This window comes from Equus quagga, chromosome 7 (assembly GCF_021613505.1).
Source record: "Equus quagga isolate Etosha38 chromosome 7, UCLA_HA_Equagga_1.0, whole genome shotgun sequence".
NCBI classification, from domain to species: Eukaryota; Metazoa; Chordata; class Mammalia; order Perissodactyla; family Equidae; genus Equus; species Equus quagga.
The window spans coordinates 52,227,624-52,242,277 of NC_060273.1; the positions used below are offsets into that span (position 1 = coordinate 52,227,624).

Genomic DNA, 14,654 nt, shown 5'->3' on the forward strand with positions numbered 1-14,654 from the left:
TAAATTCCTAGGTTCCATCCCAGATCAACTGAATTAGAAACTCTGGAAATAGGGTCTAGTAACTTTTTTTTTCACTTCCCAAAGCCCCAGTGCATGGTTGTATATCCTAGTTGTGAGTTCTTTTAGTTCTATGTAAGCCACCGCCATAGCATGGCAACTGACAGATGAGTGGTGTGGTTCTGTGACTGGGAAACGAACCCAGGCTGCTGAAGTGGTGAGAATGCCAAACTTTAGCCACTAGGCCATCAGGGCTGGCTCAAGCAATTTTTGTTTTAAGAAGCCCTCCAGGTGATTCCAATGTATGCAAATATTTGAGAAATACTGGCCTATACATTATTCTACGACTAAGTAAAATGAGGTCCAAGCCGATACACACAGAAAGAAGATCAATGGCAGAATCAGGATCTTTTGACCCTTAAAGAGTGGCTGATCTGGCTGACCCTGATCTCTTTTGACTTCTTTTCCTTTTAACCTTACATATACTTTGTTTCTGGAGTCCAAGAGAATCAGGGACTTCACTTTGTTCGTAAAGAGATGTTAAAAGGCCAATGAGTCTTTCCTGCTATGCTGTTCTAGACAAGGGTCAGGGTCCCAGGTGAAGGGTAAAGCAAACCAAATTATAATCCCTGCTCTGTTAACCGGCTACGTGACCAAGTTATTCCTCTTAAAGACACCCTCTGTCAAATGGTGATAACATTAAGAGACCTTTACAGAAGTCATTCTTATTTTTCAAAGCTTAGGTCAAATGACAGCTTTCCCGGTGTCTGAGCTAGGCTCCCCTGCAAGTACTCTCTAAGGCCCCATTGCAAGTTTTCCCCCTTCTCCCACTGGGTTTCCATAGCATTTTGTCTGACTCTCTACTATAGATAGCATTTATCAGTCTCCCTTGAATTGCAGATATTTAGGCATCTAGCTAATAATAACACTAATAATACCACCTACATCATTCCACCACTACTACCACTTGATGAGGGTTACCATGGGGATTAACTGAGATACAATTTATAACGTGCATGTAAATTATTGGATCTATCGGCCTACACTCATAGTATCTCTGGCTTTGCTCCTGGAGAGCTGAGACGGTGCATCTTCACATTTCTCAGTGAAGCACAATGATGTAGGTAAGGCTCTGAAATAAACAGGCCCAGTGTCTGGCTCCACCACATACTGTTTAACTTTGGATACTTACTAATCACTTTGAGCTTCCGTTTTCTCATCTACAAAATAAGGATATAAATACCTATCTTTGTAGGTTATTGTGAAGATTAAATGTTAACACATGAAAAATAGAAGATGCTCAATAGTAAATAGTAGTAGTACTACTACTAACTATTATAGTATTAGCACCTAGAACAGTACCTGGCATGTATTAGGAAAATACTGTATTTGAATGAAAAGCAGTTATTCAATAAAGGTGAATTTTCAAAAGCCCTTATTTCTTAACACCTGACATAGAGTAATACAATAACTAGGGGCTGGCCGGGTGGCGCAGTGGTTAAGTGTGTACATTCCGCTTCGGCGGCCCAGGGTTTGCCGGTTCAGATCTCCAGTGTGGACATGGCACCACTTGGCAAGCCACACTGTGGCAGGTGTCCCACATACAAAGTGGAGGAAGATGGGCACGGATGTTAGCTCAGGGCCAGTCTTCCTCAGCAAAAAGAGGAGGATTGGCAACAGACGTTAGCTCAGGGCTAATCTTCCTCAAAAAATAAATAAATACAATAACCAACTGAAGTAAACATTATCAAATCCTTAAATATATAATATATATATGCACATTATATTTAAACTATGTAATCTTACTCTTCTAAGATAAAGTATTTTATAAACGTGGAATTATTGAGAACTGATAACGATCACTGCACACAGACAGAGGGTCCTGGAAAGAGTAGATGTTTTGAAATTCTAAGCTTGACTCCTGGCTCTGCTATTGTTAGCTATCTGGCTTTGGATAGTCTCTTCACTCATCTAAGCCTTAGTGTCTTCACCTGTAATGAAGAGACATAATATTTACTTGATGAAGTTAGCTATGAGGATTAAATGACAAACATCTGTAAGCCCCCTTGCTCAGTGTTTGGTACTTCATAAATGACAACTGTTAGTATTTTTGTTGTTTTGAGTTTAACATGGACTTAGAGAGGCGATCAAATGGTGATCAAATAAAGTATAACCACAAAGTTGCCTGCCCAATACCCTTCCTTTGGGAACAAAGCTTTCCCAAGGTAAGAATGTTTACTTAGAACAAAGACAGACTCAGGACATTAACATTTCAACCCTTCACTTAATATACTGAGCTACAGATGAAAAAACTTCCTGACCCCATCTCTTTCCTCAATCAAATTTTGAGGCAAATAGGGATATCAGAAGCATAAGAGATGAGCCACTTAAATGTGCAGGGAGAAATCAAGGGGCAAATACTAAAGACAGTAACATAAGCAGCAATTCCACTTAAATGTCACTTCCTCAGGGAGACCTTCCCTGACCACTCTAACTAAAATAATACTGCACTGTGTGCCCCTGACCCTCACTCACTTTCAAACCTCATAAACTACTTTACTTATGAGACTTATTATGACTGGCTACCAATTTACATATGTATTCACTATCTTCCCTACTAGAATGTAAGCTTTGTGGGGAAGGAACCTGGTCTATTTTGATCATGGCTGTATCCCCAGTGCCTAGAACAATGTTTGGCACTCAAGAAATATTTGTGCAGTGACTGAATAACAGTAGTTATTTCCTGCGTGCTTATTATGTGCAGGCAATGAATTTGGCACTTAATTTACTTAACACCTATGTAGCTCTTACCGTGTTCAATCACTGTTGCAAGTCATTAATGGTCTCAATTCTATGAAGTTGTATGATAACTTCCCCCACTCCACATGTGAACAGAGAGGCTCAAAGGAGTTAAGTAGTCTGCTCAAAATCCTCTGGCTAGTAAATGTGAGTGAATTAGGATCCCCAATTAGGTCTGCTTTACTCCCAAGCCCATGTTCTTCTCCCTATGTCTCTGATGAGGTGGAAGGTATCAGAGGTAGAGACTGAAGTCAGGGACATAGTTTGGAGCTATGTGAAGTTAGAAGGGGTAAAGAACAATCAGGTTGGTTCTGGTGAGGAGAAAGGAATTTCTCAGCAATCATTTGAGTTTAAGGTAGGGAACTGTGAGATATTGGTGCGTTATTCCTGTAGAAATGTTGATATTTCAGTTAGCACTGTTCCTCTTTTACAGCCACATGATATGTAGTATCATCTAAGCTGCAAAACTGTTCATTTTCGTTTATATCAAACAACTTTATACATCTACTAAAGATTTTTTTCCTCATTTGTATTACCCATAGAGGTATCATTTACTGTTTCTGATACGAAAGAAGAAAACATAAGCTCACGCTCTTATAATTTCATATTCAAGTATGCAGTCATATAATTTAGTATGTCAAATGTATATGTGACCATTTTAAGAATAATAATTGAAGCTGCTAGTTTTTTTTTTCTAAAAAGACAAGGGCCCAGAAACCAGTATGATTTGAAGGTGAAGTGCCAATTTATAGACTAATATTTTCACTGGCATCAGAAAAAGTAAATATTAACATGCTACTGTAAGTTTTCAGTCATGCATAGATAAAAACAATAACTTCTTCAGCTTTTAGGTAAAACTGAAAGCTGATCCCCTCTACAAGACTTCTGAGGCTCTGATTCAAAAGAAAGTTATTAATTTTATGAGTTTCAATTTTTTTTCCTTAAGAGAAGTCATATTAAAATACAAATAGCAGTTCTTCTAGTAGGTTGGCTCTCAGATATTTTATTTGTAGGACACTTTGTTATTTCATACAATTTAAAATCTTCAGTAGTGGGAATGTAACATGGAACAGCCAATATAATATGATGCAACCACTGTGGAAAACAGTTTGGCAGTTACTCAAAAAGTTAAACACAGAGTTGCCATCTGACCCAGCAATTTTACTTCTGGGTATAAACCCAAGAAGGTTGAAAACATATGTCCACACAAAAACTGATACATGAATGTTCATAGCAGCATTATCGTAATAGCTAAAAGGTGGAAAGAACCCATCTGTTTATCAACTGATAAATGGATAAACAAAATGTATTATCCATATAATGGAATATTAGTCAGCCACAAAAAGGAACAAAGTACTGATATACACTAAAATACTGATGAGCCTCAAAGATATTATGTTGCAGGAAAGAAGCCAGACACAAAGGCTACATATAATATAATTCCATTTATGTTAAATGCCTAGAATGGCAAATCCACAGAGACAGAAAGTAGATTAGTGGCTGCCAGGGATTAGGGGTAGGGATAACGAAGAGTGAGTACTTTAAGGTACAGAGTTTCTTTCTGGGGCAATAAAAATATTCTAGAATTGAATAATGGTGATGGTTGTACAATCTTGTGAACATTCTAAATATACTAAATACCACTGAATTGTATACTCTAAAAGGATGAATTTTATGGTATGTGAAGCTCAAAAACAGACAAACCCAAAAAACCACCACCAACAAAAATCTGGGTTTGCTTCTCCCACCTTCAAATGTATGCAGAACAGTGAAACTTCTCATTTCCTCAAACTCAAATGCAAACAGCACCTGGATTACTGGGGGTGGGGGGGAGTGGCCAAGGAGAAGCAAGTAATTTGAATAATTATGGTAATAATAAATGATGGTAGCTGACAGTTACTCAGGATTTATTGTTTGATAAGTGTGTGAAATACTTTGGTATTAGTGATAGGTCAGTATGATAGGCTGAATAATGGCCCCATAAAGATGTCCACATCCTAATCCTTGGAATCTGAGTATGTTTGGTTATGTGACAAAGGGGAATTAAGGTTGCTAATTGATTGACTTTTAAATAGAAGATTATCCAGGTGGGTCCAACGTAATCATAAAGGTCCTTGAAAGTGTTAGAGGGAAGCAGAAGGGGAAGACGAGAGATAGCAGCATGAGGAGGAGTTGACCCATTGCTCCTGGAGAAAGGAGGCCATGAGCCAAGAAAAGCAGGTAGCCTCAAAGCTGCAAAAGGCAACAGATTCTTCCTCACAGCCCCCAGAAAGGAATGTTGCCCTGCCAACACCCACTGAGATCCATCTTGGATTTCTGATCTCCAGAAATGTAAAAGAATAAATTTGTAATATTTAAGCCATTAAATTTGTGCTGATTTGTTACAGCAGTAACAGGAAACTAGTATAGTCAGTAAAGGTCAAGTCTAATGCTATGAAGCTCTGTTCCAAACTAAGGAGAATTAAGAGGAGAGACAATCTGATAGGAACCAATGACTTGCAGGTCTAGGCCCACAGCATCTGCTGTTCCCCAGTGCTTCATTAGGATAGCACTTCTAAAGTTTTATCAGAATAAGCCTTGAGAAATGTGCCTAGCTAGATCTCTCTAATTTGGGCCAGAATCTGGTTTTCATTTCAGTTTCCCTCTAAACTACCTGGGAGTTCTAGCTGGCTTTGAAATGATTTATGGCTTCAGGCAGGGCAGGATGGTTTAGTATCTGTCAGGAAGTATCATCAACTCTTGCTTCTATAGGAAAATAATAGCCCAAGTACTGAAGGCAGAGTAGCTGCATTAAGGGTATTGAACTTGCCTCATTTTGAGGTCCTAGTGTCAGACAGTGCCCCTAATGGTGCATTCAATTAATTAATATATACTGACTACTTGTTTTGTGATAGGAATTGTTCCACACGTCTTTCTCTTATTTAAACCACATGACAACTCTTCAAGGTAGATATCTCCATTTAATAGATGAGAAAATTGAGGCTCCCTTTAATTCCTTTCCCTAGGGAACCAGAATGTTTATTTTAGTTCCCAGAAGGAAAATACAGTGCCCCAAGCCTGCAGACTATTGTACTCCTTTTCTAAGAAACCTACCTTCAAAGTTTCACCCTTGAAGCATCTCATTCCCTGGGGTGCTCTGGACTTTCTACCCTCAAAACCAGGTAAGTTATTAAAACTGGATCTGGACTTAATGGGCTACTTTCTGCCTACAGGGCCAGCTAATTAGTCTTAATTATCTCATTATAGATTCTAAGTATTTCCAGCTGCTTCTTTACCCCTTATTGCCCACTCCCTCCACCCCCCAAATGTCTATTTTCCAGACAGTCTTTGCCAAGTCATGGACACAGGTGATAGACTGATGTATTCTTTCTATCAGAACACTAGCTATTTCTGATCAAGCTTCTCACTTGCTAAACCCTCCTGGGATATCTACTTCTGTGTTCCTTTATCCATGAGAAGAAATATGCTTTGTCCAATTATTAGACATAAGGACAAAGTTTAAAAACTACATTTGACTTTCACTGACCATAAAACTATATAGGGCAAATAATAAACATGAATCTCTTTATTTGATAGAAGCTTGGAAAGTAATCCCTTCTCCCATCTTCTCATTGCCCCCCAAGCCTCAAATCAATCATTCAGTCCAAATAGTTCAAATAAAAGTAAAGAAGAAAAAGTTATATTTCCTAATTGATTGAGAATATGAAAGGTGAAGTAACAGCTTAGCAAAAGTGAATGAGAATGTGGGCAGAGGGCTACAAGTTACACGACTGATCTTGGGCAAGCCATTTAATCTCTCTGCACTTCACCTTTCTAATAGATAAACAACGCAATAATACCTATTTCACGTGGGCTGTTGTGAGAATCAACAGGACAATGTGTATGAAAGTGGTGTGCAAACTAGACATTTGTAAACAAATGTTAGTTATTAATAAAGAAAAGCAAAGTTTTCTTCTGTTTATTTTTACTTCTATCTTTAGTAGCTATTTCTAGAATACTCTTTCCTTTTTATTCAACTCATTTACCTGTTATTTAAAATTTCTCAAATTTAAGCTAGAGATATCTTCAGGTGCCAATTACCTGTTATAAGCCACAAAGGTAGATGGATACTATGCTACCCTAATCCCTAAAGAGAGAACTATTTCTGAAAGTCTATAAACACCATTTTAATATTAGTATCACCGTAATCATTAAAAAAGAAATGACTGCTTCTTAGAGTTCGAATATCTAAGGAAAGCATTGCTCACTCGGATCCTATCAATATGCTTCTCATCTGAGTAGTTCAAGATAGGGTGCAATAATAAAATGTCCAAGGAGAAACAAGTGTTAGTGACACTGAGCAATTCTAAATTTGTGGTTGGTAAAAATTTAATTTGCAACTAATAATATTTAATTCTCGACAAAACAAAAAGCCTTACTGTAGTTCTTTCCACACTTCCCCTCTCCAATATTTGTCAACTGAATTCACCTCTATTCAAATTAAACAAAATAGAAGGTTTTTATTTATTCAAGTATTTTATACTGAACAGCTCCCTGGAGGTTCTCCATTTACTGGCTTGGGTAATATTATCTTTCCCTTAGTTTATTAGATTGACAAAGTTAATTTAAAAATAACCTAGGGAACTTTAAGTGATTCTTGGAAGGGCTAACATGCATGCACATATGGTTGGTCACACATTTTCTTCTGTATGTATGCTATCTTGTGAAGGGAGTTTTTGCATTAATTTTTATAATTGCCCAGAATACAAAAAAATACATTACCAACATGAAACATCATCATTCTGATGATGAAATGCTTTCAATTTTGTTCTTTATACAAGTGAACATTTTGTCTAGTTTAGCCACGGAACAAATTGATAAAGTGGTACAACTGTTTATTGCCAAAAAATCCACCATTTTCATCTGAAATACAACCTGGGGCACACAGCATCTAATTAAATTCATACAAAGTACAAATTATTGAGTAGAAACCAAAATGCATTTCAAAGTAAATACCAATTAATGTGACACCCAATTTCTTTCCCCTTTTCTAATCACTCCAATGTGCATGGCTTATACACAAAACATATTTAATTTATTTTGTAGGATTCAATTAGAATACATTTCATATTTCAATCCAAGAATCACATCCAGAGCTTTGCAAGCAGGTTGGTTAGGAGTTTTTTTCTATTTGATCTCCCCCCGCCCCAAAAAATCTGATATAAAAAGTTCCTTTACAAATTTTTCTTTGTTTAATTTGAGAATTCTCATTACCTAATATTTTTATTTCTTTCATTTAATACATGGATCTGTGCTTCTTTTGACAATAGCACTAACTCTTTTTTCCTCGTTTCCATGACAGTGAACACATGATAGAAAACTATAACGCCATATATACAGAAATTCTGACAGTAATGTTCCAGTCAACCTAGTTTGCGAGACAAGGCTTCAAATAATAAAACTGTGTTCAACAACACTCAACAAATGATCATCTATAAAGTAATAACATTTTGAACAGAGAGCAACAGGCGACTAATCGAGCACAAGACTGGCCAAGTGTAGCTAATCACTTGTGAAAGTAATCAGCCACCTGATTTGTTTTGTCTTGGAGAGGCCAACGATCAAAGCTACTCCCGGAGAGAACCTGGCAGGCAGAGCTGATTCCAGGAGCCACAACAATGGCATCTTGGTTACAGTATCCTTGTGTGTCATTCATTCACCAAATATTTACTGAGCACATACAAGGTAGAGATGCTGAGATTGGTGCTAGAACACATGAAAAAGGCAAAGTCTCCGTGAAGGAGCTCAACATATTTTGGGAAGAAGAGCAACTCTGGTTCTTAACGAGGGAAAGAAGCTCATACATACCACAAATCATCACTTGATGCTTATCATATACATTTAATTATTTAAAAAAGTAAAAAAAACAGTGATAAACAAGGAAAGAGTTTCTTTTCAAACAACGCGAAAGTTCCACGAGTGTAGCTGCTGTTGTTTTTAGTTTTATCTATACTCAGATTCAATTTACTCATATAGAGCACCTACCATGTACAAGGCACTTCCACATAGCCTGTCTTTTTCTGTTTCTCTCAAGGTATCTAAAAAGTGCTTGCAATGTAACAGATATTTACCTTTTTTAAAAAAAACCTTGAACTAAAAATATTAATTTATACTGTATATTGTTATGGGTTAAATATTTCAAAGGAATCTAACCCTGGGAAACCTATAAAATCCTATTAATTATTCAAATTTATAGATTTTTACTTCAGTTTCTCATACCTCACTGTTACATTAGGCAATACTAAATAAAAGTAGTCTTCAAAAAGGCAGTGTACAATCAGGGTCTTTCTGGGCATCATCATGACTAGCAATTATCAATGCAATGATAAGTGCAGTAGTGTTGTGAATACTGATAGTGCTATCCTACTGTTTAACCTACCACAGATTTATGGGGGTTCTTTTGTCTATGATGACGAGATGAAAAACGACCTTGGCCCATTCATTTCCAGGTCCTGAAGACATGTGTGACATGGACTTATTTGTAGGAAATCTCCTCCAGCTAGTTCTCTGTAACTTTGGTCTCCCCATTTCTTTCACCCAGGCTGACAGGGTCATTAAAAGAGCATTTTGAAGGCTTAGGAAATAAGCTAAGTCTAGACAAGAATTTCAAGGTCTTCTTTAATGCTTGGACAACTGGGAAAGCAAGAGGGCAAGTTCCTTGAGGACAGGGGCCAGCATGTCTGATCGGTCTCTGTCTTGCCCTCAGAGCTCGGCACAGTGTGCTCTCTAAATGATTACTGAGGACAATAACAGAGTCTGGGATGCTCCTCTTCTCTCCAAGGCAGCAGCCAAGAGGTAATACAGGCCAGTGTGCGGTAGGCAAAGCTGTCACTCAGTCAGATCCCCCACTTGCCTGAGGTAGCAGATGATTGGGTTTCGCATGCCTGGTTTACATTCTTCAAATATTTATAGACTGTTCTCTTTGCCTCAAGCCCTCGTTGTCACTTAGCCAAGTTATACGTACATGGTTCTTTTACTCTTTCCTTAGAAATCGATCCTGCTAAGCTCCTTAATCATTCTAGTTTTATTTCTCTCAACTTTTGGCTGTTTGTCTTTCTGGTAATTTATTCTGTTGAAACTGCATGAAAATAATACAGATGTGAAGTAGAGAAGCGTTTAGTCATCTTTCCATTACAAGGTTCAATGCCTTTTATATGCAAAATAAATTTATTCTTTTTCCTTTTGTATGATCATGTTTTTAAAAAATTCATATTTAAGTTGATGGATCAATCAATACATTGCAAGAGAAAGGAAGAAAAAATATCATAAGTATTATATTCTCTAAGGATGATATCATCATTGATTGAATGCTCTCATGTGTCTATAAACTGATTAATTTAATCTGCAGTAGTCAAACATGGGGTAAAATGGGAATCCTGAGTAACATGGGCACCACAGACAGGCTTATGTGCCCATCCTAAGGTAGTGACTACATGTGGATACTTCTGGCTAACTTCAGCTTTTTGATGAAAAGAAATTTAAAAACAAGTTAATTTTTCCCATTATAAAAGCAATACATTAAAGAAAATTTCAAATAATCAGAAATGAGGAAAAGTTACCTATACTTCACTATCCAAAGACAACATTTAACATTTTTGAAGAACTTCATTTGTCTTTTTTTTAATGCATTGTCCGCCACCCCATAGGCACGTTTGTACTGTTTGCACAGTTTAACACCTTGCTTTTTCACTTAATATTATAACATAAAATTTCATGTATTGCATTGTCTTAAAATCATAATTTTTAATGACTACAAACTATTCCATCAAGTAAGCGGATGTGCCATATTTTTATAATTCCCGATTGCTGAACACTTACATTGTTTCCATTTTTCTCTAGATTAAATGTCATTACAAAGAAAATCTTTGTGTGTAAAGCTTTTCTGTATTTAAGATTATTCCTAGATTCATAGCAGTAAAATTAATGGATCAAAGGATATCCAGAAAATAAATTCTGGGGTAAAGAATTAATGCAAGTAGTACTTGAAGTGAAAAATATCATCTTAAGTACAGAGATTTCTTTTGGCTCTGATGCTAACAAGTGAACGCTCAAATCTTAGAAAGCTGTAGAAAACTGCCAAAGATGGCAAATTCTAAGTTAAATATGCTCTCATTAGTATTCCACTTCTTTATTCACACGAGTATATTGCTGGTCCCTTATTAATTAAGCTTAAATTCTTAACCTTACCTAGCTCTACCATCAGAAGGCGAGTGAGGGCTGTGTAGAAGGTTGTTCGGCACCTGAAGTCACTGAGACTGTAACTGTCACTGATGCCAAGAAAGGGAAAGTGTTCACTCTGATGAAAGCAAAAGAGCATCCAAAGTTACCAATGCTTTACCTAAACTATCCAGAAAATTCTAAATCCAGAAAAGGAAACAAAACTTACCGTGTGATTTTTTAGCATGAATTTCACAGCATCTATCTTCACAAGTTTTTTTAAAAGGATATAGGTAATAGAAGTTAAGGAATCTGGGGAAATGTATCTGTCTTATCAATAGGTAATAAATGACAAAATAACACTGAACTATAATGGCACCAATTTTTATTTATGAAGAATAAATATTATTTCTAAAGAGTATTCCTATAGAAATGTCTTTCATTCTGTTAAGAATGGTAATCCATTATTAACCAGTGCAATTACTTTTCCTATCTTATACATATTTTAGTTATGGAAAGGAAAAATGAATTTTATAATTAAGATAAAAATTTCTTTACTATTAAAGCATTGATAGTAGAAAATTAAAACTGACCCTTTTTACATTTTGGGTGTAACTTGAGAACTTCTATTCACTTAATATTATTTCATAATAAAATAATTATAAAAGACCCATAATAGGCTACCAAGAAAGAAAATTATTCAATTCTAGGAAACAATGAGCTCAGTTAGTAGAAATCTAAGGAAATTCTACTTTAGATGAAGAAGATCAGAATACAATTAGGAGTGTGTAGCAGACTGCATGTCATCAAGTATTGAAGGACAGGCTTAAAGGACCTAATAATTCTCAAGTACCTACTAGGTGCAAGGCATTTTATATTTATTACCTCACCTAATATCCACAATTACACCGTTAAATATTATTTATTATTTCTAATCCATAGATAAGAAAACAAAAGCTCACAAAAATTAAGTTACTTGCCCAAGATTACACAGCTATGGACTGATGGTGCTGAAATTTGACCTGAGGTTTGACTCCAAAGACCACGTTCTTTCTACTGTGCCGTATTATCACCTGAACAGTTCAACTCAGAATGAGAATAAAGTTGAGAAATCATAAACATGATCACAAGGCCTAAATAATTTCTGGTTAATGCTGTCATCAGGGAAGGGCTGATGTGGACTCTAAGTACATCTATTCAGTATATGAACATCTTCTCTTACTTTACTCTAGTCATGTGTTTTCTATGATAACTAGGGCATCTCTTGACTATTCCCTACATACTTATTTTTGCCTTTCTTGCAGGCTATAATAATCTTATATGACTCCATTCATGTTCCAATGAAAACACTGGCTCCTTCCCTCCACATCATCTCCAAATATAGAACTCTATATATTGCCTCCATAAACCGGCACTGATAAACCTAATTCTAAATTTTAGTCACTCAGGTGTGGGTGCAAAAGAGTAGAAAACACACCGGAACATGAGTCAGGAAACCTGGGCTTTTGGCTTGATTCCACCATTCAATCAGCTGGCTGAGTCTGAGTTCTTTCCTCAGCCACTCTGAGCCTTAGTTTCACTCTCCAACAAATGAGGATGAAACCTATAGCCAAGCTATCTTACAGGATTGTTGTGAGGATCAGATGATGAAAATGTCTTTGCCAACTATCCGTCAGGAAGGAAGACACAGAGATGCAGAGAATTAACATTTACGGAAAGTTTACTACTTGCAAGGTAATTCTCACAATCTCATAAGACAGGCAGTATTGCTTCTATTTTTCAGATAAGAAAACACTCAAAAAAATTAAATAAAACTTTCCAAAAGACAATCAATTAGTATGATTTAGATTCAAGTCCCTCTAACCAAAGTGACCATTCCAGTTGCATATTAAGCATGTAGATTTGGCCCATCTCCATACTAGACTGTAAACCTTCTAAGGGCAGGGGCCACATCTATGCGTTTTCCTCAGTGCACTGCTCTCAGTGGGTGCTCAATACATGGAATGTTCCTGGTAGGCTGAAGGGTAACAAGATCAGGGCTGATAGGTAGCAGGTCTTTCCCTGCCTACAAATCTGAAGATTTGATTTTTCCCAGTGTAAATCACTGAACAGAAAACTGCCACTCAAACTTCACCCAGTTAAACAGGGGTAGGGATCAATAAACTAAGAAATATCTTAAGTAATTACCAAATACAATTCTCTGAGAATTGCAAAGTTAAAAGTGACAGGATCTATGGGGAATAAGAATGCTGCCATTAATAGGAATCTTCCTGTCAGTGCCGCTAATAAACAGCAAGTCATGTTTTGACAATAGAATATTTATGGTAGCAATAAACAGAACATTCACAGGAAGAATCTCATCTGCCAAAGACACATTTTCTGCAGAACTGCATCTGTGTATTCTGTGCCAAGTCCAGCCTCACTGCCTTTTAATTACATTCTAAAGAAAAAAAATGATTAAGAATGAATTTTTACTTTTTTCAGTAAAGAAAAAAAAATGAGAGTTCATCTGAATATTTACATTCCCTTATAGGAATTCAATTCAAAGCCAGTTATGGCCCTTAAGAGGGTCTATAATGTTTAAAATAAAAAGGCAAATGTATACATCATCTTTATGATCTTCACACTTTCATCTCATTCTTCTCTAAGAGACTAGGTTTCTTCTAAACCTAGTGCCATTTTCTTATAAACTTGTGCCATTTTTAGTTGAGTGGGGAGCATTTTAGTTGGGCGGCAGTACTAGGTTAGATTTCAGAGGCCTATTCAGAACAGGTCATAACAGTAAATGCAGTAATGGTGGTTAACAGTAACCGCAACAGTAGCAGGAGTCTAGAGTAGTAAGGAAGAAAATTTAGTAAAGGTCATACATGGAACATGTAAATGGTAGAGCCAAGATTCTAATCCTCGTTGGTCTGATTCTGAAGTACAAGTTCTTTTCACTAGGTTTCATCATCTCCATTTGACTTTAGATGCAGAGCCAGTGATTCCACAGAGATCACTAGCTTCTTGAGGTATAACTGAAACTGGAACGAGGTCCCAGAAGGAACAGGGAAACTGTTCTTCTAGGAGGGACCAATTCATTAATGAGCCTTCAGCACATCCAGGACTGAGCAAACTCCACAGCCTGGCTGATATTAACTCACTAAACAAAACTCCCAGAAAATTCCTGTCTATATCCATGTGGTTATGAAAACAGCGAGGAAGGTAAAGATGGTCTTACTGATAACTAGTATGGCAAATGGAGAAAGGCTAGAAAAAGCTAAAAGAATGGTGTATCTCATAGATGTTTCAAAATCTGATAGGCACAGTAGCACCAAGTATGACTTTAATTCACAGTATCAAGCCTTTACTGAGTTTGTACTGTATTTCACCAAACCTAAAACACCACTGATTATAAAAAACATCATTTAAATGCTACTAAGAAGGAAAAAGTGTTTTAAAATGCCACCGATTGTAGGACATATCTTATTTATAGAGTGTTAAAATGTGAAGAAATTTCTGTTTTAGAATCAAAGGAGTAGTGTATTAGATATATGATATTCACTAAGCACAAGAGGGTGGATGACGGTACTGATTTACACAATTAGTTACAAGCCATACATGTTTACAAATAGTTTTTGCAGATAGAATTAGATTCTGATGATAGAAGAAAGTTCACAGAT

At 36.6% G+C, this 14,654-nt stretch overlaps 1 protein-coding gene across 5 annotated transcripts in view; it reads right to left on the minus strand.

Moving 5' to 3' along the window:
- The window catches only part of RANBP17 (RAN binding protein 17), a 334,844-nt gene that overhangs the window by 71,209 nt on the left and 248,981 nt on the right, over nucleotides 1-14,654 (minus strand). For all 5 annotated transcript variants that reach the window (XM_046668588.1, XM_046668586.1, XM_046668587.1 and 2 more), the window contains 2 exons: nucleotides 11,222-11,285; nucleotides 11,023-11,131 (listed from right to left, as the gene is read on the minus strand). In XM_046668588.1, coding sequence (XP_046524544.1) covers nucleotides 11,023-11,131; nucleotides 11,222-11,285 — 173 coding nt within the window. The remainder of the gene's footprint in view (nucleotides 1-11,022; nucleotides 11,132-11,221; nucleotides 11,286-14,654) is intronic.